General features: G+C 42.4%; 1 protein-coding gene and 1 long non-coding RNA gene across 9 annotated transcripts in view; one reads left to right on the forward strand and one right to left on the reverse strand.

The window, feature by feature from the left end:
- The window catches only part of LOC119088036, a 25,113-nt gene extending 13,135 nt beyond the window's left edge, over positions 1-11,978 (forward strand). For all 3 annotated transcript variants that reach the window (XR_005091596.1, XR_005091595.1, XR_005091594.1), the window contains 2 exons: positions 5,509-5,670; positions 11,891-11,978. This is a non-coding gene — a long non-coding RNA (uncharacterized LOC119088036). The remainder of the gene's footprint in view (positions 1-5,508; positions 5,671-11,890) is intronic.
- On the reverse strand, positions 10,082-26,181 carry Slc17a2 (solute carrier family 17 member 2). Of its 6 annotated transcripts, none has more exons than XM_037205890.1 (13): positions 26,048-26,181; positions 25,802-25,950; positions 21,210-21,319; positions 19,109-19,320; positions 16,824-17,057; positions 16,650-16,737; positions 15,276-15,362; positions 13,851-13,969; positions 13,583-13,744; positions 12,993-13,125; positions 12,760-12,907; positions 11,912-12,002; positions 10,082-10,747 (listed from the first exon to the last, which is right to left on the reverse strand). In XM_037205890.1, the coding sequence occupies exons 3-13, from the start codon at positions 21,235-21,237 to the stop codon at positions 10,613-10,615; spliced, it is 1,437 nt and encodes a 478-aa protein (XP_037061785.1). In that variant the 5' UTR covers positions 21,238-21,319; positions 25,802-25,950; positions 26,048-26,181; the 3' UTR covers positions 10,082-10,612. The 6 variants fall into 6 exon arrangements, with proteins under 6 accessions (XP_037061785.1, XP_037061786.1, XP_037061787.1 ...); XM_037205891.1 differs by lacking the exons at positions 25,802-25,950; positions 26,048-26,181 and adding exons at positions 22,002-22,085; positions 22,894-23,136; XM_037205892.1 differs by lacking the exon at positions 25,802-25,950.
- Positions 26,182-26,929: the final 748 nt, after the last annotated feature.

Genomic DNA, 26,929 nt, shown 5'->3' on the forward strand with positions numbered 1-26,929 from the left:
TAGCTTTTTTAAAAGAAGTCCTTTCTAAATAGAGAAGCATTACCTTTCAAACATGTAAGTATAAAGATCCCCAAGTTGGCCGTTATTCACTGGTTTCTCGTAGTCTTGTCGTCATCGTCGAGGCCTAACCAGTAGCATCGAAAGCACCCTGTCAGGGCTGGTGGCACGCCTTAGGACCAGAGCACTTGCTTAGCATGGAGAGGCCTTGGCTTTGAACTTTGGTACCACACAAACAAAGGGAGCTCAAAATAGACTGAGGAATTAAATGTCAAATACAAAGCTAAATTTGAAATTGGGCGTGGCAACACATGCCTGCAAGTTCCTTATTCTGAAGGCAGACACATTAGGATAATAGGTTAAAGGTCAGCCTGGGATACAAAGCAAGACCTTCAAAAAAAAAAAAAAAAAAAAAAGCAAGAAAGAGGCTCAGCCCAACATATTAATCCCAACCACTTCATCAAAATGAAGACACTCATAAGAACGAGTATAAAATATATACAAATGAAAATGTCATACGGAACTCGTTATTTTGTATGCTTAAAAGAAAAGATTCTCATAAGGTTTATTTCCTCTTTCCAAGGTGCTCTGCACACTGACTGACCCTGAATATGACTCATCTAAGTTTGTACACTCACGTTTGTCCTAGGGTAGGACTTCTCATAGTATTCATGCAGATTATACAACAATGAGAAAAACAACCTACAGAAATGAGGGCCTCACAAGTATCCATTTCATGGACTATGACCAAGGGTCAGCGGCTGCTTCCTTTCCACCTTATCTTTGTGCTGGACGCTGGGTAATGCGGCACTTCCTGTCTAGAAGGCATCAAGCCTTACGAAAGTGGGAGAAGAGAACACACGGGAAGCTTCTGACTGAAAACATCGCCCCATGTCATCTTTTACTGTGACAGTGAATGTGTGATGTGCCCCCGCCAACCTCCCGAGTTTGAGCACTCCGTCCCCAGATGGTGGTGATGTTTTGGGAGGCTATGGGACTTTCAGAAGGTGGGGTTCAGTGCAAGAAGTGAAGAATGGAGGGACTGACTGCCCTTGAGGTTTACAGCTCGGCTCTGCTTCCTACCTGACTCATGTATTAAGACTTTTGCAATTTTTATTTATTAGTAGTGTGCAATATGGGGTGTGGTGTGTACCTGCCACAGCATGCACGTGTAGGTCTGAGGGTAACTCTGTGCAGTCGATATTCTTCTCCCCCCTTCGCATGGGTCCTGGGGGTAGAACTCAGGCCATCAAGCTTTACCCACAGAGCCATTTCTCTGGCCTGTGGTGTGCTTGCTAACAGCCGCTCCAGTTAGCTAGCTTCTATTCACTCCTTATGCGATGCTGCTGGGTCTGTTGCTGGTTTTACTTCGATTGGTATGCTCATGTCAGCTATTTCCTTATTCTACTACTTTCAGAGCGATTATACACAGGTAGAACAAAGAAAGGTCCAGGGCTTTAAGATAAAAAGTGAAAATAGGATAGTGGGTGAGTGATTCTGCCTGGGAACATTGCAAAGGATTTTCAACGGGACCAAAGGTTTTCTTCACGGTTTTCCAGGTAGAAAAACGAGTATGACAGAAAGTATATATACTAGAGTGTTGACTTGGTGATGGGATTATACACTCTGACTAGAGGGAAAGGTCCTCTGGTTCGATGCCTACAAAGCATTTGAGTTTGCAGATTCTTCTGGACATATGGGAAAGCACAAGTAGTCCACATATAGGAGTTAGAGGGACATCTACAGGACATGACGAGAGAAAGCCACAATGACTGAGAGGAAGAATATCGATATCCAAGTCTAAAGGAGGAGGGAGGACAGCAGGCATGATGACATCCTACCCATGAGGCAACAGGGCAATGACCCTGGATTGCTGAGTTAGCAGTCATGTCAGAATCAGTGCCGGGTCCCAAAGAGAAAACAAACCAGGTGGTAGTGGAGAAAGTCCAGTGTGGAGCATTCAACAGTAAAGAAGCCAGTCAGATCCGCAGGGCTTTCTAAAGGTGTGAGGCTCCCTCCCAGGCAGCCGTAACCTGGAAACCAAAAGAACCGTGCTTAGTGGATGGAGGTACAGAGTGTAATTAAGAACAGCTCTTTCCAAATGCCCTTACTGTGTTTACAGAAATCTTGTGACAGTTCTGCTGGCGTTTTCTTAATTCTAGGAAAGAAATGGGGCTACCAGAAAGAGAAGCAGAGGTTGACCTCATGCTGGCTCTTCTGCTCAGCACGCATGTGCACTAGGACATGGTGGGCCTGTGCACCATGCACGCACACTGAGGCAGGGCAGTTCTGATCAAAGGGAAGTCAGTGCAAAACTTGGTAACAACTTCAGAAAAATATGTTCATAATGATCACATCTGCTCAAGAGGAAAATGTTCCTCGATTTCATTGTACCAGAGTTATAAGTAGTATTCTGCACCAGCATCCTGAGCCTCTTGGATGTGTTTTAATTCATTTCTCTGAATGTGAGGCCAACGAACTCACTGACATGCAAAATCCATGTGCCAAGCTCTGTGTATGCCACTGTCTACATTGTCTAAACAGTTATTCGCAAATAACAATTTTCACACGCCAGAGTTCTAGGTGATGATGTCGTTCATTGATTTTTGTGGCGTTTGGCCTCTTTACTCCTCTGTGTCTTTCTCCCTACATTTATGGCATGTTGGTTTTGTTTTTTTTTGTTTGTTTGTTTATTTGTTTTTTCTGATAGTCCCCAAGGTGATATAGGGTTACATGTGGGTGCATAAAGCTGGACCATTGGAGGTGATTCACTGTTAAGACTAGAGGTGCTGGCCGGGCGTTGGTGGCGCACGCCTTTAATCCCAGCACTCGGGAGGCAGAGGCAGGCGGATCTCTGTGAGTTCGAGGCCAGCTTGGGCTACCAAGTGAGCTCCAGGAAAGGCACAAAGCTGCACAGAGAAACCCTGTCTCGAAAAACCAAAAAAAAAAAAAAAAAAAAAAAAAAAGAAAAAAGACTAGAGGTGCTTTCTGGAGCTGGAGTCACATATCAAAAGAGGCAGGGAAGCCAGGCGGTGGTGGCACATGCCTTTAATCCCAGCACTCGGGAGGCAGAGCCAGGCGGATCTCTGTGAGTTCGAGGCCAGCCTGGGCTACAGAGTGAGTTCCAGGAAAGTCACAAAGCTATACAGAGAAACCCTGTCTCGAAAAACAAAAAACAAAACAAAAAACAAACAAACAAACAAAGAGGCGGGGCTGCTGGAGAGATAGTAAAGTACTTGCTAGACAAGCATTGGAACTTAGATTCCCTAGAAGCCACGTAAAAATTGCTAAATGCTGAGCATGATGGCATGTGCTTGTAACCCCAGTGCTGGGGAGGAAGAAGCTTGCAAATCTCTGGAACTCATTGGCTAACCAGGCTGTTCTACTTTGTGACTGCTAGAACAGTGAGAGATTCTGTCTCAAACAAAAACAAAAGCGGTGGATCGTTCCCGAGGAGCAACAGCTGAGTTGTACTCCGACCTCCACTTTCCCTGGTTTCCAGAAAGCAACTGAGCAGCCAGGCCTGAGAGCACACATGGCCATCTTGGCACTCAGGAGAGTGAGGAGTCAGGACCAGGTGTTGGATAGCTTGGGCTACAGAGGGAGACTTTGTGTCTTAACCTCCCCTTCCCCACAAAAAACAACAAGATATGGCCATTATAAAAGTGTTTTCAACACAGACTGAAGAAAGCCACTCCACATTCCCCCACTGATGGATATGATCTCTCTCCTCACACTTGAGGCACTTAAAAGAATTATTCAGCTGTACCACCTGACATCACATGGTGTCAGATGCCAGATCCTGAGAACTGTAGTAGCGCTCAGAAAAACAAGGTGTGCAAAAAGAAAACACCCTTACTTCATTTACTTAAACACCTGACCTAGGAAGAACTAGTTGTAGTCCTCATGAAAAAGGAAAAGAAATAGTTTTTATATAAACTCTCTTACCCTTCGTGGCCAGCACTGCATCTTCATTTTGGGAAATGCCTTCTTGTTTACTCTATGTGATGTACTGTAACAACCACGAGGAACTTGCTTCTCTCTAGAAGCTCAGATTCCATCCATCCTCCCTCTTTAAGCCCAGCAGTGAACATTTGGACTAATTTTCATCATTTGAATTCTCTCCTGAGTCTATTGAGCTCAGGAAGAAGAACATTGAGACTACATATTCAACACAATTATATAAGCAATGGAGCAAACTGCTGTAACTAAGACCTTGTAAGGTTTCTCCTTAACCCCGGGAGTAGCCACGTCTGTTTCTTTCCATAAATTCAATTAAATAACTTTGTTTGTTTGTTTTTTGTTTTTTTTTCGAGACAGGGTTTCTCTGTAGTTTTGGTGCCTGTCCTGGATCTCATTCTGTAGTCCAGGCTGGCCTCGAACTCACAGAGATCCGCCTGGCTCTGCCTCCCAAGTGCTGGGATTAAAGGAGTGCACCACCACTGCCCAGCCTAAATAACTTCTTAGACTTTCTAAAACTTTATTGGGACACACACACATACACATACACACACACACACACACACACACACACACACACACACAAAATAATGGACTGAAAGAAAAAAGGAATTGGAAGTATTTTCAAAATATATTTTACTGGAAAATAATATAATTGCAAAATTTTAAAAAAAAGTAAATGTCAGAATAGTTACTGTTTAAAAATAAATAATGTATACAGGAATTGAAAGGACCAGAGTTGGCAGAGGACACTCCAAGACCAAGTTCTCAGCACAAAGGAGATTTATTTGCCCCAGAGGGACAGAGGGCAGAGATAAGAGGCAAAGACAGGAGATAGAGGATGAGGAAGAAGGGGAAGGAAACAAGGGGGCAGGGGAAGGCCTGGAGGGACAATGGACTGCCTCTGAATGGAGATGAGACAGACATGGCCCGCAGGCAAACATTTTATAAAGGGAAATGGGGGGAACCCTGTGTTAGGATGAGCTGGTTAATTTTGATCAGACAGACTTGGTCAGTATAGCATTTTGATGGCTGGATCTTGGTGGCCAGCCTCAGGAAGAGAAAGTGGTCAAACAAGGGAAGGGACCTTAGTGACTAGCTAGCTAATGGTTCAGCGAGGAAGAGGGAAGAGGGGAGGCAAGAGCTGCCCAAGCCATGTTTGCCATTCTCAGGCCCGCCAGAGCCCTTCAGGAATAACCATCATTCCTTTGACTGTACACATAATTTTGAAAACTTTAGGTACCCCTTGAATAGTCTGAATTGACCAATGACTAAAGCTTTTCGTTAAAATACTAGTGAGTTATTTTGTGAGTAAAAGACACAACTGGATGAGAAGTTACTACAATTAGAATAAATATTTCATGATATGGTTTAATGTAAGTTTTACCACCTGGTTATGTAATGCCTATCGATTCTAGAAACAGTCACAGAAGTTTTTGAATCTGATGGTTTTTATCTCATTTATGTGGAAGCGTGGTGCTCTGGGAACAGATTCCGTCTCCATGCACCAGGAACAGTCCCTGAACTACTTTACTTATTCTAACTTCGCAGCATTCACACCGTGGACAAGGAAAGGCTGTAAGCTTAGAACCCGGGAAGTGAGGAGCTGCTTTCCAACTGCCCTCAAGTCAACACCCCGGAACAGCCCCTTTGCTGACAAAAGCTGTGAGGTACTTCAGACGCCGCGTGGAAATAAGGCGTGATGTCTTTAAAGTAAGTAAATGACTAAGTAGCCAGGGGAAGCAGAAACAAACACCCTTACAATGCGTTAGAATTAAAAAGGGAGCTAAATCTTCTGATATAGATACAGTGAATATAAAAAGATAACTTAATGAAACATTTGAATATCGTGACAATGAATTTTGCATGAGGTAGAGTGAATAACTGTCCAAGGTAACACAATTTGTCAAAAGTGATTGGAGAAAACCCCCTTAATAAATCAATAGCATTGTGGGAAATGGAGAAAAGTATCAAAGAAGTCTCCTGAAATCCTTCCAGCCTATTGGTTTTATGAATCAATGCTTCAAGACTTCGGATAGCAACACCAATCACCCACACTTCACTCTAACTTGTCAGAGTGCTGGAAACAAGGGGGGTGCTCTCCTGTTTGTCTCATATCTAGACACGCTAAAGACACAAAAGCACAGACAGTGTGCAGCAAGCTTCATCCTTCACATCAGCACGCTGATCCAAGTCCAGAGCAAACTGTTAGCAAACCCAGCCGAGAAATAAACTGTTCTCTATATTCTAGGAGTCCGTCTGGGACAGCTTCTGTCCCGGCAGGGTCCCCACCTCTGCCCAAGGGAGTCACTCAGTTGATTTTTTTTTTTTTTTTTTTTTTTTTTTTTTTTTTTTTGGTTTTTCGAGACAGGATTTTTAACAGGTTGTTAGTTCTGTCTGCTGTAAGGACCTCTCTGTAACCCTTCACTATAATGTAGTTCTGGGCTTTTTTTTTTTTTCTCCCATTCAGCATTGTATTTCTGAGTTCCACCATGGTGCTGTGTGCTGGGGTGTGTCAGTTTTCACTGCTGTAGCAACAGATCATGACTTACTACTTACCCTTTGTTGAATGGGAAGTCAAATTGCTTCCTGCTTGTTATAACTACACTCCTACAAATGTACATGTTTTCACATATATGTACTTTTCTGAGTGAAATTTTGGAGTCTCAAGGTTTAATTTAAATTCACATTGATACCATGCCAAAGTTCATCTGCTCTACACCTTATCAACGCTTGATGTTTTCTTATTCTTTCATACTACTCATTATGCTAAGTCTAGTGATAGCTCTTTGTTGTTTGACTTTTAGTTTTTAGTGACTAATGAAGTTGAACTTAGTTTTTTTCCTCTCTCTTTTTTAATTGAAAATAGATTTTTTTCCATACAATATATTTGGATCATGGTTCCCCTACCCCAACCCCTTCCAGATCCTCTCCACCTTCCCACTCACCAAAATCTACACCCTTTCTTTCTCTCATTTAGAAAACAAACAAAACAAAAAGCCAAACCAAAAAAAAAAACCCCAAAACAAACAAATCAGAATAGGACAAAACAAACATACAAACAGATAAGGAAAAAAAAGGGCCAAAGAAAAAGCACAGAAAATACACAGGGATGCAGAGACACACATCCACCCACACTGAACTCCTATAAAACACACAGAGATGCAGAGACCACACTCACACACACTGAACTCCTATAAAACACACAGGGATGCAGAGACCACATCCACACACACTGAACTCCTATAAAACACACAGGGATGCAGAGACCACATCCATACACACTGAACTCCTATAAAACACACAGAGATGCAGAGACCACATCCACACACACTGAACTCCTATAAAACACACAGGGATGCAGAGAGCACATCCACACACACTGAACTCCTATAAAACACACAGAGATGTAGAGAACACATCCACACACACTGAATTCCTATAAAACACACAGGGATGCAGAGACCACATCCATACACACTGAACTCCTATAAAACACACAGAGATGCAGAGAACACACCCACACACACTGAACTCCTATAAAACACACAGAGATGCAGAGAACACACCCACACACTGAACTCCTATAAAACACACAGGGATGTAGAGACCACATCCACACACACTGAACTCCTATAAAAATGGAAACCATAATGTACAAGCAAAAAGACCTGTAATGTTTAAAATAAAAAAGCACAGACAAACCATTGTGAGAAAAAGAACCTTCAAGAATACCATTGGGTTGGCCATCTACTGCTGGGCATGAGGCCTGCCCGTCAGTGTGGTTTGTATACCCAGTGAGATCTCATTAGAGAAAACAAATTTTTCCTTTGTGAAGGGCTATTTACTGGAGAGAGCTTCTGGGTTAGAGATGGAGGCTGTGTCCACTTCCCTTCATGGCCCTTGTACCCCATCTGACTTAGAAGGGTACAGTGTGTGTGTTCAGGCCCTGAGTATGCTTCCACAATCTCTGTGAGTTCATGTATGCATCACCCCTGTTGTGTCTAGAAGGCCTTATCTTCTTGGTATCTCCCACCCACACTGGCTCTTACAATCTTTCTACCTCCTTTTCAAGTTCCCTGAGCCCTGAGAGGGGGACTTGATTGAGATATCCCATTTAGACTGCGTGTTCCAAGGTCTCTCACTCTCCGCACATTGTCCTGTTGTGGGTCTCGTATTGGTTCCCATCTACTGCAGGAGGGAGCTTCTCTGGTGAGGGCTGAACAAGACTGACCTATGAGTACAGCCGAATGTCATTAGGAGTCATTTTACTGCCACGTTCCTTTTGCAAAACAACAGTGTTTGGCTTTCTCCTAGGCTCAGGTTCTCGGCCACCTGAGCATTCTCAGGCATGGGTTCCATCTTGCGGAGTGGACCAGTCAGATAGCTGGTCACTCCCACAACTTTTGGGCCACTGTTCGCCAGCATATCATTCAGGCAGATCACTATTGTGGATCAAAGGCTTTTAGCTGGGTTGATGTTCACCTTTCTCCTCGGGTAGCATCAAGGGTGCCTTCTTGTACCACGAACCAGTCAGTAAGGATGGAGGCTCTAGTTAGGCACCAGCGTGACCTTTTTGTGTTCAGTGAACCATGCGGATGTTGTCTTGAGAAATACGGCCTAACCTTCAATTTGTAGAAAGCAACCAATAGCCATGGCAAAAGCCTGGGTGTTTCCCATGGGGCCTCTCTGCCAACAACTCAGGTAGAGTGCTATTCCTGGCACTGGAGAGTCTCTTTGGTGGTGAAAGATGTCTGGTTAGAGCTTGCTCTGCCCTGTTACTTGGTCATTCCATTGAGATTTCTTTCATCCACATGTGCACATATTTTAAGGAGCTTCTACTATAGCAGTTTTCCATGACATATGACCCCTCAAATAGCCCTTAGTTTAGTTGTTCCTCCCCATGTCTCCTCTCTTACCCACCTCATCCTCCCCCTTCTCCATTTAATTCTCAGACTACATATATATGTATAACACACACACACACACACACACACACACACACACACACACACACACACACACACACATACACACACACACACCCATAACCACAGAAGTCAGATATTGAGTTCAGGATTCGGAGGAGGGAAGGGCTTTTCTGAGGAAGAAGAAATAGAAAATATAGTCATAGACGGACTGTGTTGTAGGATGGAAGCTGGAATAGGAAGATTTTTTTTTTTCTTTTTTAGTTTTCAGTAGGATACTTAGGACAGAATTTCTCTTCTTTGAATCCCTGTCATGTGTCATTTTTCTATTGGACTCTCTCTAACTCTCTCCTCCCTTCCTCTCTCCTTTCCCTGTCTTCCTTCCTTCATTTGTTCACTCATATGTTCACCCCTGAGCCCTCTCTCCCCTCATATGTAAGTGCCAGGTCATTCGATTTCCTCTCTTTCCATGCTTCTTCTAGTTTTCTACACACTCTTTCTCTGTGTAGGATAAAGATTCAGAAAGCAGAACCAATGTGTCATCATCTCAGCATTGCCCTCAGGACCTGACACCAGCTGTTATCCTTACAACATCTGCTTAAGGGTACCTCTTGGTTCTGACCTGGACCTGATTAGAAGATTCTCTTCCCCTGATGAATTCATCTAAGGTTCAGGTCCTGTGTTGTTTTGGAATTCTGAATGGTTTAAACAATACTGCTTTTCTAGGGAAATTGAGGAAAAACAGAAGGAGGCATCTGTATGGAGTACATTTCACACAGTAAGATACAACATCAACTACTACTGTAGTTGACGATGATTATTTGGGAGAATATAAAGGTCAAATGGACTCTCTCTACCCTCAGGATGAACTGCTCTTGTGAAATTTCTTCCCATGCCTCTCTCCAGCTCACTTTCCCTTTGGTAATTTCTTCCTCGGTGGAAGTTATCTATTAACTTAAAGGTGTTTCTGTTTCCTCCTTCTATTTTTACCATGTGACTAAACTTTCTCAGTGTTTTGGGGTGTCCATCTGTTCTTCTCATGTGATAAGCATTGCAATTTTGTTATCTCTCTTCTTGTATTCTTTTTTAACTTCATTCATTGAATCTTTTTCTCATCATTTTCTGGTAATAACCTCTAAGAAATTAGCTAGGATTCATAAATATTGTTCCATTTATAGAATGAATCCTATTCTAGATAGTTTTAACGTACTCTGTTTATTCTTAGCATATTTATTTTAACAGCATTTAACCACATAAGCACCCATGAACAAAGTCAGTTCTGTGGTTATAGGTTTAAATTCTGTCCTTTGCTGAGTTTTATAACTCATAGAAACAATTCCTACAAGATCATCTCTGTGTCCATAACAGTCCCCATGAAAGTATTTATCAGATTATTTCAGATAGATTTTTATTCATCTAGTACTCTCCAAAGAGGAAAATTCAAAGGCGACTAGAATTGACTTCAAATTCCTCTACCAATTAACCATAGTTGTCTGTTGGGGGAAAAAAAATCCTGGGGAATTTAAAATGTAGTGGCACCTGGGTTCCACCCCAGAATAATTCACTCTGAAAAGTAGCCTGGGCATACGTTTTTGAAGCTCTTTGGAAAAGGAAGCACCTAGCCAGAGGAGAGAAGTGCTGTGTCTATGGTTATGAGAAAGAGGGGCGATAAGCAATGGTAAGAAGTTGAGGGCCAGTACTTCATTTGGGTCTCCATCCCTCCATCCTCAGAGGCGGGTGAGAGTCTTTTCTCGGGCCCAGTTCTGAATCTCTGCTTGTCCAAACATAAGGTAAAAGATCAGACCAAACATGTTGACAGCAGCAGACAGGAAAAACACATTCCTCCATCCTGATTCAGAATCCTGGACACAGAAATATACAGTAATTATTAATATTATAAATTCCTTCACCACCAGTTATACAAATCCTCCACTTTGCATATTGCAATGCTAATCACAAATATTTAGGGGGCAAATGTAGAATGCACTTAGCATCTTGTCAGCCAAGAGGGACCACAAAACTGTCGGGGAGCAGATGACTCTAAAAAGCACATTGGGTCCTATTTTATGGAAGCTATTTCTTTAAACAAAACCAAATGAAACGATATTGATTTTCTAGAAATCTGGATTTCCACAATTATGAAAGCAAAGCTTTACAGTTGTGACTAAAATCCATCATTAAGATCTTCCCCTCTTGCTTTGTTGAGTTTTTTGGCTGTTGAGTTCCATCAGCTCAGCTCCTTCTGAGGACCTTTCAATGCAGTCTGAGCTACACTTGACCTGTTGGAGAGACCCTCCTGTCAGGCCAATCACAGTTCATTGCTGGCATTGTCACCATAGGGAATTCTTGCAAATTTACTCAGAAAGTAGCCTGGAATCTAGGTCACCTAGCTGTACTAAAACCAAAACAAAAATTTGCTTCTCAGGTTGACACTCTTCCTCCTATTTGGATTCTTCCATTCCTGCCTTCCTCTCGCTCACTAGTCTACACTTGTAGGCTTGGAGCAAACCTCCCACTCCATGATCCCTGGACTCTCTCTGCCATTCTCTTCCTTAAACTGACCCTGGGGTACTTGGTTTTCCCTTTATGAGGTGAACAACTGTCTATAATTGATCTGATTGGACTCTTCATGATCTCCCCTTTCCTTCCTTCTGTTGTCATCATTTACTAACTCTTGACATGGTCTCCATCATTCTAATCATAATGAAGACCTCTCTTGTCTATTTGATTGTAAGCCTAATCTTTAATGGCTGAGCTACCACTCACTCTTTTTACCTCCTGGAAGTCATAGAAAGACTGTCATTTGCACCCAAACAGCCCATGAATACCTATCCCTTTCGAAAAGTTCAGTTTTCATTTTTCTTTCCCTGGGAAGCATGGCATGCCAGGGTCTGATCTAGAGTTCTTCATGACCAAGTCCATGCTTGCTGCCCCTGGCCAACCATACCATCTTTGAGAGCACAGTGTATATTTTCAATGCCTAAAACAATACCTGCCACTTGCAGATGTTCAATAACATGCCCAACCTGACTGATGAGGAATCCGGTGGTAGTGGAAGAGATGATTCCTGCAGTAAGCCCAAATCCCCTGGAGATGCCCATGAGGAAACTTGCATATCTGTGGAGGAGATGACTTTATGTAGAAACCATCGATGACACCTGCAGCACTTGAACTTTCATGAAACACATTTTTAATGGCAAGGTTACTTGGTCTACTGTAGTTTTTATTACTAAAGATATCCAAAGAGATGCCTATTCACCAACTTTGAAATTATCTGTCCACCGAATCAAGAGCTGAATAACCAGAGAACTAGTCTCCGTAGGAACTGAGATTTTTCATCACACTGCTCAGTGCAGAAGGCAGTTTGCATAGCAGACAGGATATTGGCTCCGAAGCTACACTCTGCCTTTAGATCCTGGCTCTGCCCTTGTGTTATCATAGACACATATTGTATACCCTTGTACACAACTTGTCTCCTCTCCCGGAATTAGAGGGTCATAAATGGGATCGACCTAATGTATTTGTGATGGTGGCACATATTGATTTATGAGAGTATGTTAGCATAGGTCTGGTTCATGGTGAGCAGTTCATGTGTGGTGGCTGATGTAACAAACACCCTGGAAATTTCCAAAACAGATATCTGTGACCTTGTTCCAAAACACACAGTCTAATCTCTTATCAGGAAACTTGAAAAACTTTCATCTAGCCCGGAATGAGACACATGGCCATGGCTGTGAACCAACATTTCTAGCTATCTGTCGCTCCGCCTTGATTTAGTACATGTCAACAACAGACAGGCTTTGCACATTGACATTGACAGCTGAGATCTACCAGTGCTTTGGTGGTTTGATGAAGGCAATAGACTAACCCTTACCTGGGGGCAACATCTAGGGTGTTGATGATGAACCCTGAGTCGCACAAATTGCTGGTCCCAGGAATGAGTATCAGCAAAACAATGGTTGCTATGTAACTGGAAGTCACAAAAGGCAGGGCCACAGCACAGAGGGATGGAAGAAGGAGCCCTGGAGAATATGCACATAGTCAAGAGGCTTCTCAAACCCCATGCAAGAAGGGGGTGGTTACCTGAATCCACACCCCTGTCCTTACCCAGGGATGAGAAGAGTTTTCGGACTGTGATTAGGCTGAGACGGTTCCTGGACAGAAGGAAATCTGCCATCTGTCCTCCTAAAATGGTGCAGCTGGCGCCAGCGATGAACGGCAGGGAGGACAGGACCCCGCTCTGAAAGAGGGAACCGGATACAGAATGTCACAGAGCAGTGCAAGTGCCAGCATTTATTACACAGACCCATCTTAGCCCAACCGCCACCATTCCAAGCCATTTGAGGGAAACTAGCACCTTGGCCACACCGGAACAGCACTGTCTTAGGGAAGAGAACCAACTCCTGAGAAAAGCTATGTCAGTTTCTGGGCAAAACTTCTGGACCATTACGAGTGGCAGAAGACCCTGGTGATTAAGAACCCTGATGCACAGCAGCTTCGCCGTGCAGCAGTCACATAAGCCAAGGCAAATTATCTCACCTCTGAGTGTCCCAATTCCACTGCTGTGGAATAGGAATCATGGCACTGCCTCCGTCACCATCATTGTGAAGGTTAAATGATTCTATACACTGGAATATAATGGACAGCACAGGACGACAGTCATTATTGTCACAGTAGTAGTAGAGGAGTGTACTCACATCTCTGATGTTAACATGGAGCACCGTACTGATGTACGTCGGTAGGTAGGTTATAATTATGGTGCATAGCCAGAAATGACTGAAAAAACCCATGAAAATGGCCCACAGTGGCAGGCATCTGACCATAGCCTTTATGGGGATGGATCTTCTGGGAGAACTAGACTGAAAAAAACATCAATCAACATCGGCGTTAGGATGGGTCTCCCTAGAAACAGTGCTTTGCAGACCTCTGCCTGGCCCATGGGTGGAAGGAGAGGGTGCAGTGTACCTGCTGAGCCAGTGAGGATGTGATATGTTCCTTTTCCCTCACACTTATGCACGGGTGATGCATGGGGTCATCGTAAATCACTGTGAACCACAGGACACAACAGACACAGCCAATGCTACCTGGGAAGTAGGGATGACGTTAATTTTCAGGTAGATTCATATTTTGGAAGAATAGGATTTTTTTTCTGAAATATCACAGCCTATCACACATATCAACTTGGGATTATTCCACCATAAAAACCTAAATTTTTTGTATCTTCTTTTCCACTCTGCAAAACTCTTCTACTGAACCTTTTTAGATGCCAGAATCCTGGAGATAATGTGAGCACGGATAAATCACGGCACAGCGGAGGCTTAGGGATCCAGTGTTTATCCTCATATGTGGTCTTAACAGTAATTTCTTAGCACACATACCATCGTCTTCTTTTGGTTTGCATGGTCAGAACTGATGGGAAAAGTGATTATGTGTGCATGAAACTACTGGTCATAAAGTCAATCATTGTGGCACAAAAGTGTTTCTAATATGTTTGCAGGAGATTGAAATTTGTATTCAAACTATAGATCCCTTGTGGAGTCCCAGGAGGAGAAGCTCTTCCATGCCTGGTTAACATATGTGAAACATAGTGATGGGGGTTCACATCGTTGGGGAGAATGCACCTCATGCCGGGAGCATGTTTAACAATACCATTGGGCTAAAACAAAAGAACAGACTGAAGAAAGTTGTCTACTTATTGGGATCTTTGTCATCTCAAAAATATTCTATGTTAAAAGATTTTGGGGACTAGTGTTCTTTAAATCCCTCCCATCTTATTGGATTAATCCATTATTTTATTAGGAACTAAATTTCAGATGCTATGATCATCAAAGTAGTCTAGGAAACATGATGTAATGGACTATTCGATTTAAGCATTTCACAGTTCAGTGAGGAGATGAGAAACACAGTAGAACCTGAAGGGGAAGTACCAATAAGAACCAGAGAGGGGAGGATGGCTGAACCTGATGGGTAAGCCACAGAAGGGAAGGAACATCTGAATTAAGCTTTGCACGACTCACTTGGTAGAGGATGAAGGTAATAACTATTACACAATGTGGAGACACACTAAAGGTGCACTCAACCAGCTTTGATGTCTTAACCGTACAGAGTCACAAGGCCAGGGACTTCATATGTGGTGGTAGAGATGCTGGGGAGGTAAAGAGTAATCTTGTCTGCCCTGTGCATGTGGATTGTCCAAACCACCGGGAAGGTATGAGACCAAGATAGGTGAACTATATATTAAGAAAGCTACCAATCTTCAACATTCTTCATCATTTTCCATTTAACAAAGGGCATGGGGAGATTGCAAGTGATGTATGTCTTAAAATCAATGACTGAAAAATGGAAATATGATTTAAATTTAAGTTTAGGATTTAAGAGACAGTGACTCACCAAAGATATAGAAGATGAAAGGCCAGCCCAATGCCTGTGAGATTAATCCCCCCACACAGAGGATGATGAAGGACCCAAATGCTGCCCCTAAAGAGAAGACAGAGAAAAAGCACTCATGGAAATAGCAATGGTAGATTGTGGACATTGTCCCTAGAGTGAGGTAGCTGATTTGAAGTTGCTGGGTAATGAGAGGGTTCGTTCCTGTTCACTAGACTCTCCCAACATCACATGAAATGATGAGCATTGTAATGAGCAATCCTTAACAGCAATGCCACCAACTCTAACTGCTCAGTTCATCATAGAATCTCTCTGCAAGTACAACTTACTAAAATTAAAGAGGCACAGTCCCTGCCTTCAAGGAGATTTTGGCCTGAATTGGTGAGAAAACAATGAGCAAAATTCACTCTCACAAATGTATTAAACTAGATTACAATTGGACCTTGGGGTCTACACTGACCACAGCAACAGCCAGGCCTGGTGGCACATACCTGCCACCCCAGCAATCAGGACTCTCAGGAAAAAAAAGGAGTGACACGAATTTGAGCCCACTCTGGGCCACATCGAGAGTACCAGGCCAGCTGTGGCTATCTACTAAAACCGTGTCTCAAATAAACAACAACCAAATCAACAAAACCGAACAGCAATTACAGCTATGTATTTACAGACCATGCTTTTCACAATAGGAAATGCATTTTATATAGAAATACTACACATACCTAGTATACATAAACACTTGCACATACAAACACAAATACAAACCCCAGAAAGGTTTCATGAGCTCATAGTCACCTGTCCAATCTGAAAGCAATCCAGTGTATTCCATTCTATTCCATTCCATTCTCTCCTCCCCTCTCTTATCCTCTCTGTTCATTTGCATGTTTTAAATCCCAGATTTTGCTGCCACTAAATTGATATCATGACACAGTTACATGTCTTCAATTTGAAAAGTGATGTAGAATGTGAATGTGATAATAGAATTATAATGTGCAATGGGAACAGATACAATTGCCTCAGCAGTACAAAGCTAAGCTAGCGGTGATGGAAGGAGAAGAAATCAGCCAGAGAAGAATTTCGCAGTAGAGGAAGTCGCGAGGACAGTGCTGATGGAGAAGCAAACAGGAGGGTCTCTGTGTGGGGACAGACAGCATGCTGTGACCTGTGCTGGACACAGGAAGGAGGTGTTGATAGGAGCTTAGTTCTGTTCTTCACATATGTGTTCTCAGGTCTACAAGCCGCTCTGCAGTCATCCCAATGACATTTTAATGCAGTCACTGGTCTTAATAAATAGTAGTGATGCATCTCCATGATTCTTCAACGACTCCTCAGTCCCAAAGGGACCGAATCTGAACACCTTAGTTTGTTTCGCATCCTCACCTGAGCCAGCAATGCTGGTGAGCTTGCTCCGTTCGAGCGGAGGGGCCCACTTTGCCCAAATTGTAAACTGACCGGTCCACGCCATTCCCTGCAACAAAAGTCATTAAGATCTTTGTCCTCTTTGCAGATATTGGGAATCTCTATCCCCCTCAGTCTGAGAAAGCGTCTGGCTACCTGGGCCATCCCCTGGACTGTGCGAATGGCGATGACCAAAATCACCCCAAAGTCAGCAGCCAGTGGAGTTACCAGCGTGAGCAGGGATGAGATGAGCAAACCAGCACCAAGAATCTGCTTTGCTCCAAATATTCCCGCTAAATAGCCACTTGGAATTAGAGTCAGTATGATTCCATAGCTGATGGAGCTAAAGATGATGCCCTGCGTCTCTGTGCTCCACTGATAAACAGCGGCCTGGAAAGGAAGAAAAGGGGTGAGTAGGTGAATCCTCCTTGCTGAGTCCTGACTTGAAAATCTACATTATACTCACAGTTGTTTGGCATTCAAGAGATTCCATTATACAAATATTTATTTTGGTGTAGGTTTTTTTTTTTCTCTCAAATTTTTACCTAACATTATTTTTATTTGTTTGTTTTACAAATAACCAACTCTATCCCTAATTTGTTTCCCTTAAAGCATTTTAAACATAAGAAATAAAGAAAAGAGATAGAGATATCTAATTGTGGGGCTGGAGAGATTCTTAGCTGTCAAGAGTAGGTGTTGCTCTTACAGAGGACACTGATTCAGTCCCCAGAACCCATGTGGTGGCTCACAACTGTAACATAAGCTCCTGTGGATCTGACATTCTTTTGGCTTCTGTGGACACCAGGCACATATGTGGAGGACACACAAACACACTGACAAATGCCCACACACAGAATATAAAGATAAATCTTTAAGAAAAAGATGAACAATCTCTTAGATGAGAGGATGAAAACCGTAACTAACCACAGCAGGATGGCTCATTTGCTAAAGAGCTTCTAAAACCTGAGTGGTGGTGCTCACTGAATAAAGTGAACACAACTTTGCTGATTTCTTATCAGAATTAACCCGACTGAAAAACAAAATCACATTTACTTGTCATGTATGGTCTTCCTGGAAGAGCCAAGTTACTAAGATATACATTGTGAATGAGTAAATTCTTCTGGCATAACTCAATACATAATTTTGATAGTCTCTAGATATCTAGATCTGGAATCATTATAAATTAGATCACCAAAGAATATAAAACAAGAAATATTTATTCACATAAGATAACTCTTATCAGCCAGGTGTTGGTGGAACACGCCTTTAATCTCAGCACTAGGGAGGCAGAGGCGGCAGATTTCTATGAGTTAGAGGCCAGCCTGGTCTATATAACCAGTACTAGGACAATCAGGGGTACATAGAGGGGGCCCTGTCTCAAAAAAAAAAAAAAGCAAAGAAAATAAAGATTATTATAACTCAGAGTATATGATTCATATTAGAATAAACATGTGAGGGTGGACATAAACAGAACAGAATATTTGAGGATGGGAAGACAGTTTGGGAGGGCACAAGAGAGAATAATTTCAAGCTATCTTTTGAAGAGTGCCTGCGATTTGTGTAGAGAACAAGAAAAACGCATTCCTACTGGATAAAAAGAAAATTAGGCCTGCAACATGTGGGATATGAACTGCTCCCACACTGCCAGTGACAGTGGCTGGCTGAGAGCAGAGTCATTTGGGGGCCATTTACGGATGGGAATGTGCTGAGGAGGAAGACCAGGCTCTGGTGGAGCACAGCGGGTCCTGACACACGTCAGTTAACTGGAAGGTGTCCTGAGTTCCCGAGCACACGAGTGTGATGAGTAGGTGAAATATAGCACAGTCATAAACCATGAATTATAGGATGCCATTAGGAGTGTGTAGTAAATAGAGGATAAAGGACGATTGCCAAAATAGGGTGTCTTTATGATTCTTAAACAAATGTGATGAACATGTGGTAAAGGTATTTTTTAACTCATTGGTTAATGAGGGAATTGGTAAAAATATGGCAGCCTGTGAAAAGAACCACACATATCTAAGCTGGACACAAAGCAGGAATGGAATTTAAATCAATGGCAAACTGCCTTATTCAGCCACAGTGCAGGAGCTGCTGACTGGGGAAGAGTAGAGACCGAGTCTCCACAGGACTAGAATCATAAGCATTTCTATTCATCATATAGAATTTGAAGAGCTAGTTTTTCTCTGAAGATATCCAAGTCGTTTATTTGTCCTATTTTTAAATTGCTAACATTTTCTTACAATTTGTCTATAATATTACTTCAATGAACGATAATTACTATTGCACACTCAAGCAATGCCTCAAAAGTCATCTCAGTTCCTTTCCGTTTAGAGTTGAATTCTATGCTCAGCAGAGTGAAGACTGCAGCCTCCCTTTCCTGTTCTGCCTCCCTATCAGTGACGTTTTCTCTCGGCATAGAGCCTGCTCCTCACCACACTCACCCGAGTACTAAAGTCTTTGATGCTTCTGCTCCAGTTACCGAGGGGGTCTGTCAAAGGCCCCTCAGAGGACGTGCTAGCTGGCTCCTGATGCTGTGTGCTGTTCACCATGGCGATGATGGCAATGCTCAGACTCACACGCTGCGTTATCATGGTGAAGTTGGAGAAGTGCATAATGAGAGCCAGCCCATAGCGTAGTGAGCAGAGACCTGTACCTAGGCAGTACAAGAGTTACACAGTGAGCGCCCCAGAGGACACTGCTCTTTCCCATTTCTTCCACAGTCAAATCTGAAAGAACTCCAGATCACATGACTCAACGCAACTGTCTTGCTTGTTGTTGTTTTTCATCCTTTCTCTTTCTTTCTTCCTTCCTTCCTTCCTTCCTTCCTTCCTTCCTTTCTTCCTTTCTCTATCTATCTATCTATCTATCTATCTATCTATCTATCTATCTATCTATCTATCTTTTTCTTTTTTTTTTCAGATCCTGCCTTTGCATATGCTTATCAGGCAAGCAGTCTACGTCTGAGCTTTGCTTTACTCTCAGCCCTTTTTAGAGTGCACTTGAGACTGGTCTCATTAAGTTGCCCAGATTGACTTTGAATTGACTTTGTAGCCCAGGAAGGCCTTGAACTTTCAGTCTCTCATGCCTTAGCCTTCCACAATGCCAGAACTACAGACCAGATGTCACCAGGCCCAGCTAATTCCAGTGACCTCTTTTCACAAAAATAATATTTCTTCCAAACTCCATTGCCATATTATTTTGCTAGCTTTATTACAGTGGGTATGATGAGTTTGGGATCTTGCAAATATAGCCTTCTTTAGAGATGTGGAGACAGATGATGAGCAAGAGGAAAGCTTTAATGCAAGGGTCTCATGTCACATTGCTCCAAAATAGAAGATTAGGGGAAAGAAGGCAGAGCCAACCATGAATGCCAGCTCTCTCCATTGCAAGTAAGTGGTCCATCTCATTTAGCACATTCATTTCTCAGAGAGCTTTGTGAGATTATGCACTGACAGCTGCCTTTCAGGGACACTACTTCCCTGTCTGAGGATTCTCCTTTGAGCTGTCAGAGAAATAATATTTCTCTCCTTTCCTGTTCTGAACTCTCTCCCTCACTATCCCCGTTGTCTTTTTTCCACTGAGACAAGATCTGAGTTTGTTGTCCAAGGCTAGTCTGGTACTCCTAGGCTCAAGTGACACCCCCAGCTCAGCCTCTGGAACATCTGGAACTACAGCTGTTCACCATTGTGCCCAGCTGAGAGCTGATATTCCACAACGTCTGATCACTTTAGTAACTCTTCTTTCCTGTGTGTTACTAGATCCTGCCTTTATGGCACTTCAGCTTTTCAAACAAATATGTAGAAATAATTTTACTAAACTTATAGGTAAAATGGTAGAATAGTATTCATTGGATGTGTAACACACATGTATATATTTATACATTCAATATACTTCCAATATATATGTATGTGTAATGTGTGTACTGGTATTCTGTATCTATTCCCAATAAAATAAAGCAATGGGCCAATATTAGAAGGATTTCCAGGTCACTGATGGGTTAGGCTTTTTTTCCCTTTCATATTTGAAAAACTGAGTTGTGGGACACAAACAGGATCTGTAAAGAAATAGAAAAATAAATGGAAGAAATCTCTAAGTAGCCCAACGGGTAGAACTAGTCGCCTGAAAATGAATTATTTCAGTATCTGTTTGAGTTTCCAAGCTCAGAGGAAGTGGCCAGCCGTTTCGCAACTGTGTTCTGCAGGAATCTGTGCCTAAGCTGGCAGTTTGCATTAACATCACTTGTTCAAAATTCATTGTATTCCTTAGATACAGGATTTATTGATCATTTGGTGCAATTCTGCCAGATTAATCCATGGTGTCTCCTGACAATGAAGCAGCAGGTGACAGTTTGGGATTGAGGCTTGGTCTGTTTCAATTAATCCCAGCCCTCAGGAGGCTTAAATAGGATCAGAAGTTCACTAAGAGAATCCAGAGGAGCAATATAATAAAAAAGCAGGAAGAAGACAGCAGGCAAGTGTGAAAAAGCTGGAGCTGGGCACCGAGTCTTCTAGAATGACCTGCAAATGAGGACAGTGGCCTTACCTTTCCTGGTGGTAGGCTTCTCATCCATTTTGCTTCTCTGGGGAATGGTGTGCACTCTGCAGTGGAGTTCCCCTCTGCCCCGAATCACGGTCACCACGACAGGCTTTGACCTAAGGGAAGGATATCATGCAAGAAATGACACACAGCCTCCTCCCGCCATCACTGCCTTCTCTGGGGATCAGGAAGAGGTGCACATTGGTTGTTTGTTTTTCTTTATGACTTTCACATCCTGACCCTCATAGACTGTGACTATGCTTTCAAGTGGACTATGTTATTATGAGGAAATAACTGTAAAGCCTTAGGGCAAATTGTTTAAATTCTCTAACCATCCATTTTTGCATCTGCTTAATAAGTTTTCTTTCTGAGTGATACTATAAAACTGAGAAAAGGAAGCTGCAAAGACTTAATCAAACCACAGAGAACCATGCAATGCTAGGAAGCATCATTACTTATAAAATAGGACAGTTGAGCTCAAGAGCTGAAGATCAAGGTTCCAGAGCAGCCTTTACTCTCATCCTGACCATTTTTCTCTTCCCTCTGGACAAGCACAGTATTCTGTGGCATCTTCTTTGAAGATGCTACATGATGTTCACACGCTGTAATGGTCAGTGTTAACTGCCAACTTGTAGAATCTAGAGTCACCCGGGAAGATGGACCTATGGGTAGCCTTGTGTGAGATTATCTTGATTATGTTAACTGAGAGGAGAAGTTTTATCCAGTGTGGGTGGCACCATTCCCTAGGCAGGGGACCCTGGACCGCGTAAGAGTGGAAAAAGAAAGCTGAGCACTAACGTGCATGCATTACTCCCTTCTTCTGACTGAGGACAGATGTAAACTGAGCAGCTGCTTCAAGCTTCTGAGGCCTTGACTTCCCTTCTAGGATTAAAGTATTGTTTACTGCACATGAAATGAACATTTTATTGAGCTGATAATATCTTTAAAACATTTATAAAATTATACTGAGTGGGGAATTTCTGCTGTAATCATAAATGAATTTAGCTACTTTGAAAAGCAAATAAAAATACTGGCCCCCAATATGGTCATGTTTAATTCAGTATCTGTATATCTTTGGGAAGGGTATATTCATTTGCTTCTCTTAGGAATTCTAAGAATCTTGTAAATTAGCCATTTTTAGACTGTGTCTTTAATGACTGTTAAAACTACCTGCATCATATTTATGTTTCATAATTCAGGATTTTATACTTTCTGAACCCAAATTTAAAGAGATATTCCCACATTCTTAAAGATTCTCATAATCTATAACAGAGAACCATGATGGAAGACACAGATGAAGAATTTTATCCCAAACATCCATTGTAATATTTTTTTATAACAGCAAAATATTGGAGACACGGTGATCAAACTGTAGGGGTATGGAGGGTCAGTTTTGAGGGCTTCTTGTCAAGGACTCTGTTAAAACAATGCTTTTAAATCTACTGAGATAATATCAGAGGAATGCTTTGTACTCAGAGAGTGTACGTAGGATAATGTGGAAGCCACATACGGAGAAAAAAATTACACAAGCGGAGCCATGGATGTTCCCAAGGGGCAGACTCTGGGAGTTATTTTATTATTCATTATTTCTCATATGTGTGATGTTTTATGTGCCAGTGTGTGTATTTATTTATGTTCAGGTTGTGTGCATGTATGTGAAGGTGCACCTGGAGACCAAAGTCAGACTCACGTGTCATTCTTCAAAAGCTGTCCATCTTGTCTTTTGAGTTAGGGTGTGTCACCAGGACCTGGGTTCACAGACTGGGCTAGGCTGGCTGGTCAGGAAGCATCAGGGTCCTCCTGTCTCTACCTCCCTACCTAGGAGGAGCCAAGTTCACTTACAAATAACTATTAGACTTTGCAATTTCGAGATATTCTTGTTAATGTTTTCTTTCCTTTTCTTTTTTCCTATCCTTCCTTCCTTCCTTTCTTCCTTCCTTTCTTTCTTTTCCTGAGTCTACTATGTAGACCAGGCTGACCTTGAACTTCTGCTACTCCTATTTTTCGGCCTCCTGAGAGCTGGGAGTAATTGAAACTTTGTTTTATTACAATGGACCCATATCTAGGCTCAACTGCCACAAAGAACAGATGAGCAACAGGGTAGATGTTGGCTGGCTGCTCTGGCCTGAAAGGCCTCTGAGTCTCACTAACATCTGGATGATGCCAGGATTCATCCCACTGCTCTACACACAGCTCTAGAGGAAGAGACATAGGTCTTCCGCTAACAGCACGCATCTCACCAGTGAGAGACTGTGTGCAGGAGATTGAGAAGATCTTTGCAGTTCACAGAGTCAGCACCCAGTCTCTGAAAGGCCAGACCCACTTGTGTTTCTATCAGTACAGTCTCCTTTTATTTTCTTAACATTTTAAATTTAAGTTTAAAAAGCAATAACTAGCTCCATTTTGAAGTATTCCAAGTTTTAATCATTTATTCCCAAAGGACTTTTGATGATAAAAAGTTTAAGTTGAACTTGGATTTGAATATTAAAGAAAAATATCCAATTGTCTCTTGCCTTTTCTATTAGTGGAACTGTATTATCAACCTGTTCTAGGGGAGCTGGAGAGATGGCTCAGCAATTACAAGCTCTGGCTGCTCTTCCAGAGGTTTCGGGTTCAATTCCCAGCATCCACATGACAGCTCACAGCTGTCTGTAACTCCAATTCCAGGGGACGCAGAACCCTTACACAGATGTACATGCAGGCAAAACATCAAGACATATAAAATAAAATTAAATAAATTATTTTAAAAGTAAATAAAAACAAACCTGTTCTGACCATAGTTTCAGTCTAAGCCTAAAAGGGAAAGGAATGAACGGTCTTAACAGCCTTTTGTTTCCCCCAAGGATTGCCTCTAGGACCTCATGGGTACCTGTCAAGCACTGCGCCTCTGAGCTACATTCCACCACCCCAGGTGGGATCACACAGCTTCTACTGCCTTCCAGTGTTACTTGGATTGTCTTAATAGTTTTCTATTGTTTTGTTGGTGCTGGTGTTGCCTTTTCATAAGAAAAATATGAAAATTGGCCATTCCAAACTGTAGTCTTTCAGTGACATAATGAAAACCATGCTTCTAAAACAGTCACCAGGTTTCACAAAGTCACACGTCATTAGTGTGATGGATAAAGACAGTCCAACCATTCTAAGTCTAACTGTAAATGATTGAGACCATGGAAACTTTCAAAGACCTTTCCATTCAGGAAATGATAGGGAATCCTAGTGTCCAAGTTGGAAGTAGACCTATAAATGCTGAAGTGAAATTAAGTTAAAGTAAAATTTATGTTTAAAAAGGTTTATGACAATGTAGGTTGTATTTGGGGTATAATATACAGTCATTAGGGTTCTGCGTATAGGGTTTTATTTGAGGGGGAATGGGACTAGAGACATTATGGTTGCATAAGGGTCTTCATCCTGCGCTTCTTTGTCTAGAACCCATTTTTTTTGTTGCAATGGTGTTTCTAATGCTCTTTGATTTTCCCTAACAACCTGCTTGCCTTGCATAATTTTGTTAGTCCAGTCTCCTGGTTTACTCAGAGCAAATGTTGCACATTGTTCAAATATCAGGAGCCAGCAGTTCAGAGCCTGAGCTCCCAGGCTGTGCAAATCATAGCAAGCTTCATAACCTCTTAAAGCCTTAAATACTTTCAGAGGGAAAGAGGAGACACTATTACTTCATGAGACTGTTTGTATGAAAACAAAATATGAGGTGTGCCTGGGTCACTGCAAGGAGTTCTACATTGTCAAACGTCACCAGTATCAACATTGGCAACAGCTACTATGTCCCCATTCCAACCACGTTAGACCATCTCAGATCCAGGAACAAATACAGGCATGTAGCAAATTTAAAACATTCTGATAAAATAGTTGGTTTTAAACTTTTTTAAAAGTGTGTTCTTCTGCCTTGGAATCTACAATGTGGATGAAGAGGGTGCTCATCTTGCCACAAACCTCAAAGAACATGAGAATAATAATCTCCGGAGTGTTAGGCAAGATGAGGTCCTCATCTGCGCTCTACTTTTCTGAGGGACTGAAATAAAATAGGCTATTCCACGTGCTATCACTCAAACAACACATTTATAAGTTAAATCACAGCAAAAGAAAAAAGGTCCTAGGACCAGAAGTGGAAAATTCTAGAAGTGAGGGTTATGCCAAAAAGCCAAGCACACTTCAACTGGAGCACTGTCCACAGGGGCTCACAGCTCAGGAGTAGCCTTACTTGGTTCCTCTTCCCAGTCCGGAGCTGTGCTTTCGAGTCAGGATTCCCTCTGGGTAGGTGGGTAGGATGAGAGAGGTGTCTGTCCTCACTGAATCCTTTCTGCTATGGCTCCCATTCACAAACAACAGGCACCTACCACAGTCTCTTGGGGGAACCTCTTAACTGTACAAAGCCAGCAAGCCTTCTAAAAACATTCAACTTGTCTTGATTTCTATCTTATTCAGACTTCTGCCGGTCTCATTTTCTCGAGAGCCATGATCAAGTGTATTGAAACCAGCAAAGACTGACCGTGGTCCCAAAGCTAAGCCTTCTCAGTTCATTTTTCATAGTTTCATCTATAGTCAAAGCCAACTGGACTCATCTACATACCACAGTCAATACTCACACGTTCCTCTGGCTAGTGACCACTGACCACCGTGGCCCTCAGCACCAGGGGCCTCTCAAGCCTTAGGGTCTTGATTGGATGGTTACTTTGTAAGAAAGCCTCTTCTTCACTTTGGAACCAGACACCATTTCCAAACGGAGATCCTCAGGCTGCAGTTGGTATGTTTTTGAGTGCTCGTAAAATTAGTGAATGCATCTCTGATAGTTTAGTAATTAGCATCCTATTTAAAAGAAGATAACCACTTACCTTCACCATTAATCTAGTATTTGAAGCCCTAGACTAGAAAGCTAGTTTGGGAAAAGAGGGCATTCCTTCTCTCCTTCCCTTCACAGGAAACATAAGGAGTCACGTGGGAATGGGGCAGAGCCAGGTTTGACCCCATGCCCTCAGGACAGGGAGTCTGCATTTGGCTGGGCCGCTTAATTTTTAACTTCACTTTCAAGTTGTCACTGACCTAGTGAATAGCTCAAAGGTGTCACTATGTTTTTCTGCTTTGAACTGTGTGCGCAGCCATTCAGTCAACAAAACATTTAGCCGAGTGGAGTGGGAGGGAAGCAGGAGTGGGTTCTGTGTCCACAGACAAAGCACTCCACCTTTAGGACGGGTTTCTGCATTAAGAAACCAGGCTTGACATGTTCACAATGATCATTGTTCTTGGACAGATGAGACGAAATCTATCTGCTAACAGGTAGACGGCCTTAGTGAGATGTTCCTGCCAAGGGATCCAGTCAGTCAGCTAGACTGTCCTTCTGCCTCTGGTGCCCATGGTGAATCAATGTGAACTGCGGCTCTGAGAATTTCCCTGGTCCCAACCTTCTTTTTGTCTGGGTCCTGCTGATGTGCTTTTGTTCCTGAATCCTGGGTTTGTTTTGTGACTTTTAGGTTTGGGAATGTGGATGGTAGTAGATCTTGCTAGTTTGCCTCTTGGCCCTCCTAAAACAAGCTGAGGACCTGCCCTCTCTACTTTTAATCACCCTAGCTGAGCTTCTGAGCCCAGTCCTGTCATCAGAGTCCCCCAAAGAGCCTATACTTGACAGCCACTTAGCCAGTCTGAGTTGTCTCTTTTAATTCTCATATTATTTAAAAAATTTAAACTATATTAATTTTCTAAGTTTTTTATGTATGTGT

The sequence above is a fragment of the Peromyscus leucopus genome, chromosome 5, assembly GCF_004664715.2.
Source record: "Peromyscus leucopus breed LL Stock chromosome 5, UCI_PerLeu_2.1, whole genome shotgun sequence".
Taxonomy (NCBI): domain Eukaryota; kingdom Metazoa; phylum Chordata; class Mammalia; order Rodentia; family Cricetidae; genus Peromyscus; species Peromyscus leucopus.